At 40.7% G+C, this 4,519-nt stretch overlaps 1 protein-coding gene across 1 annotated transcript in view; it reads right to left on the reverse strand.

Annotated features, from left to right (window-relative positions):
• Nucleotides 1-525: 525 nt before the first annotated feature.
• Nucleotides 526-4,519, reverse strand: part of LOC104522519 (unconventional myosin-X) — a gene marked incomplete at its 5' end in the record, with an annotated part of 31,913 nt that continues 27,919 nt past the window's right edge. The window contains 4 exons of the mRNA XM_029084239.1: nt 526-912; nt 1,512-1,703; nt 2,468-2,917; nt 4,381-4,504. Of these exons, the coding sequence (XP_028940072.1) occupies nt 799-912; nt 1,512-1,703; nt 2,468-2,917; nt 4,381-4,504 (880 nt within the window). The remainder of the gene's footprint in view (nt 913-1,511; nt 1,704-2,467; nt 2,918-4,380; nt 4,505-4,519) is intronic.

Genomic DNA, 4,519 nt, shown 5'->3' on the forward strand with positions numbered 1-4,519 from the left:
TTTAGGCAAAAGGTGCTGCTTGGAATGTACCCAGAATGGCACCTGATGATCTATTAAAGTGGTGCTAGTCCCAAAGATTTTCTCCTGTGTTGGAGTATTTAGAATTTTAACTTAAAGTGCCACTTTTTACAGTTGTGTACCTGTGAAATTATATTGGAAGGTAAAGAATCACCTTGGGTGTTTTTGTTTGTTTGTTTAATGCTCTCTCATGTATGGTTTGACCTCTTAGTTGGCTTTAACTATACAAAGGAATTTTTTTTTAAGACCAGATCAGATCATTAGTATAACCTGAAGAAAAACCCATAGTGACTTATATTTTAGAGTTACTTGCAAAATAAATAAAAAACAAATACTCTTTTAGCAGAGCATGCTGCAATCCCATGATCCCAGATGTCTGCATGTTGGAAATTCATAAGGAAGCCTAAGTTTGCCTTCTGTAGTGCAGAAATGATTCTTGTGAATTTTTTCTGCCAGTATGACAGGTAATGGTGAAAGCAGCAGAGAAGACAGGCAGGAGAAGGAGGATGCTTCTGAAATTGCTCCTGTAAGGTACACTGTTCATCAAACAAGCAGGGGAAAAAACAAGTTTTGGGCCATTAATATTTAACAACAGTTGTTGTCTAGTGTCTTTGGGCAGAGGTACCAATCCTATGGGTACTGTAGATGTCACTTCAGTTTTTAAATACAGTAGTCAGTCAAGTGGAGTTCTTAAAAAACATCTTTGCTACACTTGTGCTGGCAAGTTGCAAACACCAATCACTATAACAACTGCCTCTCTCTCGTGGCAGTTCATTCGTATCACCTAGTCCAGATGCTAGCGTGACTGTCCACACTGGTGGCTGATTTAACACTGCAGCGTTTCTTCACGATCATGTTGATGTATGCTTTCATGATCTTTATTATCTCGCCCACCTAGAGAGAGAACACAGTAATAGAGGATAAGTACATTAAAAACCTAATTCCATTAAGGCATACCAGACATTTTTCAGGAAAGGATTCCCTGGTCCAAAGTCATGGCACTATAAGTTTTGCATGAAACACTAACGGTGAACATGAGAGTAAGGAAAGAAATGCTTGACAAGTTTGTGCTCTGTTGTAGCAACACTTAAAAAGCTTGTAGCTAAAGGAAAAGCAACTTAAATGCTACCAAACTTTTTTTTTTTTTTTTTTTGAGTTTGTGAACTCGCCATTCATATACTGGAAGGGAATGAAAAAAAACCAAGCACACTCATGGACACCCAAAATTTGAAACTCCCAGTGCACTGGAAGACCATTCAACCTCTTCGCTTTCTAACCAGCATCCTTTTTTTTTTTCTGTTTATCCCTGTATTCAAGAAGAGATACCATGTACCATGGCACTTTAGGCTTAAGCTCCCTTCATCTTTTTGTTTGGTTGTCCAGTCCATTCAGCAAGAGTTCTTGCATATCAGCTTGTCTAGTCCATGGAAATTAGAGCTTTACTGAAGTGCTAGTAAAACTGCACATACAACAAGTCTTGTGCTTTCATGTACCTGGGATGTTTCAAAGAACATTTCTCTCTCATCCACTGTAATTTTGAAGGTGTTAGGCTGTGGTGCTCCAAAGAATACAATGTGCTCATACTGGAAAGTTTCTAGTGGTTTAGGATCCCCTCGTTTGTAGACAGACACATTCTCTGTGCTGACTCCAAGCCAAAGATCATTTGGAAATCCACCCTCCTTGCACTGCAGAAAGAGAAACATGAAATTTTGCATAAATACAGTGGAAGATCAAATCATCTTTGATTCAAAGAGGAGCCCTAAATTTCTGGCTCCTACAGGACATTTCAGCTCTTCCAGAGGGTATCTTGTAGGTGCTCCTGCTGCAAAGAAATTTAGAAGTGACATGGCTGTGAGTCAAATACTAGTTGAGTAATAAAAAATTGTAATACCTAACAGCTTTCATCAGACTTTAAAATTATTTGTGAAGTTAATATTCCACTTATTATTTTACAGATGATATAGTGAGTGCAAACAACTTCCCATAGTAATCCACATAGGCAGCAACAGAACTGATAAAACTGGAACTGTGGATTCCTACTCTACCAGGCTAAGCACAGTGGTCTAAGTGACCCAGTCTGAGCAGTTTCTGCTGTACTGCTGCAGAACAGGATTGCACTTTTTGCCAGGACAATAGAGCTTCGTCTTATTTTGCCTTGACCAGCCACCACCTCCTTAAGGGCAGAAAAATTTCCCAAATTCTACTGCTCTTCTAATCCATTGTCTCTCTCTGGATGCACCAGCTTGCTTGGTCTGTGCTCTCTGCATCACCCCTCTTTGGGTGTGTGGTACTGCAGGCTTACACAAAGCTTACTAAGGCTTTTGCCTTTTTGCAGCCAGTTACTGAAATTCCCTTCTGCTGCTGAGCAATGTAATATACACAGCAGTATCTGTTCTCCAGACTGATGCCTCTCCTTGGCAGCAGTTACATGAGTTTATACATCACTCACCTCAACATCAAAGAGAGTTGACCCATAACCTGGCCACTCCTTTACAATGGACATGTATTTCACCATGGCTTGATGCTGGGAGAGTCCCTGCAGCTTGGTCCATTTCTGCGCTATACTTGCCCGAGCAGCTGAAAGCTCTTCCTTTACCCACATCTCCATCATCTGCTCCTCTTCTACCTTCTGCTTCTTTACAGAGCCTGTCTTGAAGCTACGTTTCAACGTCCCTTCAAGGAAGCTGGTCCGTCTCCTCTCCAGAGTGTGACTGGTAGTGCCACTGCTCTTTGTTGAGTGCAGTATTTTGGATTTTAGTCTGTTAACTGGGTAGATTCCATCCAGGGTCCAACTTATTTTAGAATAGTCTCCATGAAGGTACTGCAGCCGTAGAGCTGCTAGGCGCTGCAGAGTGTCCTCTGGTGCAGGAAAATGACCATCTATGAGGCTTTCATGAGCCTACAAACAAACAAAACGTCCCCCAAAGTCATTAGAAAGCAGAAGCACACTTTATTCACAGCTGGGTCTGTGTACAGATTCCTGTGGCATCTGCCTATCCCAGGAGGAAAGCCAATCCCAGCAAGAAGACACATAATTCAGGTCAGAGCAGACATTATAATAAACAAGTCAAAGTCTGCAACTGGTCAATGTTGGGGGAACACCTCTTTCTTCCAAACTAGAGAGGACAGAGATCTCTGATGAGCCCCTATCCTGGCCTGAAAGTCTTACAGTGAGGACTTCTTAGGTCTGGAACAGACGGCAGAGATTGAAATTGAGGCAATTTGTTTTGTGCTGTACCAGCTACAGCTCCTGTGTGGAGATTATATTCAATACCAGCGTGTTAGATGTAATAAACTTAAGACTCTTGACCTCAGTCTCACTGCACACCAGCAGCACTTCTGACCTACTCCTCTTTCACCTCGAGTCTCCCCCAATCTTCTTGCTTCCCTTTGCCTATTTTTCTGTGAAATATATTTAGGGGATTTTTTGCTACATCCATCTAATGTCTGGGTAACATCTACTCTCCCACTGCTGCTTCTCCTCCACCACTCTCTGCTACTGAAAGCTGTGTAGACTGAAAGCCTTGTTAACAGGGAGCATGGTAGAATTGAGTTGCTACAGAATACCATGATGCCTTGTTCCTGACCATTTCCTGGACATTCTGTCAGTGAGTTTCAGTCTTCATGACACTGACCTCCATTAACATGCATTAAATAATTTTCTGAGGCTAGATCAAAGTGTTAATTACATGGAACAAATCACACAGCTGGGTACTCCAGTCAGTTTAGCTTTGCATCCCTAATTGCAAGGTTATTTCATACTGGTGTGATCTCTGGCTTAACCAGCATCATTGTGCTATGGGGTATAGTGACTTTTAAAAAGATTACTCAGCAGATAAATATTGTGAACTACATTCTCTTTTCTTTTTTCTTTAGTACTCTTCTAGTGCCTCTCTATTAATCAAAATAAATTGCCCAAAAGATAGGTTTTTTTAGTCAATTCCTGTAACACCCCAAGGATATGCTGTTCTTACAAGCTGATATGCAGATAGACAGATTTTCCTGTTTTCTTTACACCTATGTTCTTCAAGCAGCTACTTTTAATGATTCTTCTTGAACCATTATCCAAATTTCTGTATCTCTTAAATTTAAAGATAATTTTTAAAAGCATTTTATTAAAATTGGTCTTCCAGTATTTTGAAGCCTGTGTTCATTTTTCTTGCATTTGTTCTAATACTCCTATTCCCTAGAGAACTTTGCAGTATATTTGCTTGGTAGATTCCAGACAAAAAGCCAGCACACTAAATTCTTCTGTTCCAACCAGCATTCCCACTTCTAATACAAAGGTAAGTGAGTTTTCTGTATACTCCTGAGTGCTTCTGCCACCCTGGAAACCAAATCATTCTCCCAGAGCGAGCTTACCTGCTCAAACATGAAAGCAAACTCCACTCCATCTTTAGGAACATTCTCAACATCCAAAAAGCAATAAAGCTTAAAATACAGCTGCCACTGTCCTTCCTCCTCCTCTTCTTCAGAGCCAGCAAGTCTGTAAGATAGGAAA

The sequence above is a fragment of the Antrostomus carolinensis genome, unplaced genomic scaffold, assembly GCF_000700745.2.
Source record: "Antrostomus carolinensis isolate BGI_N321 unplaced genomic scaffold, ASM70074v2 scaffold3233, whole genome shotgun sequence".
In the NCBI taxonomy this organism is placed as follows: Eukaryota; Metazoa; Chordata; class Aves; order Caprimulgiformes; family Caprimulgidae; genus Antrostomus; species Antrostomus carolinensis.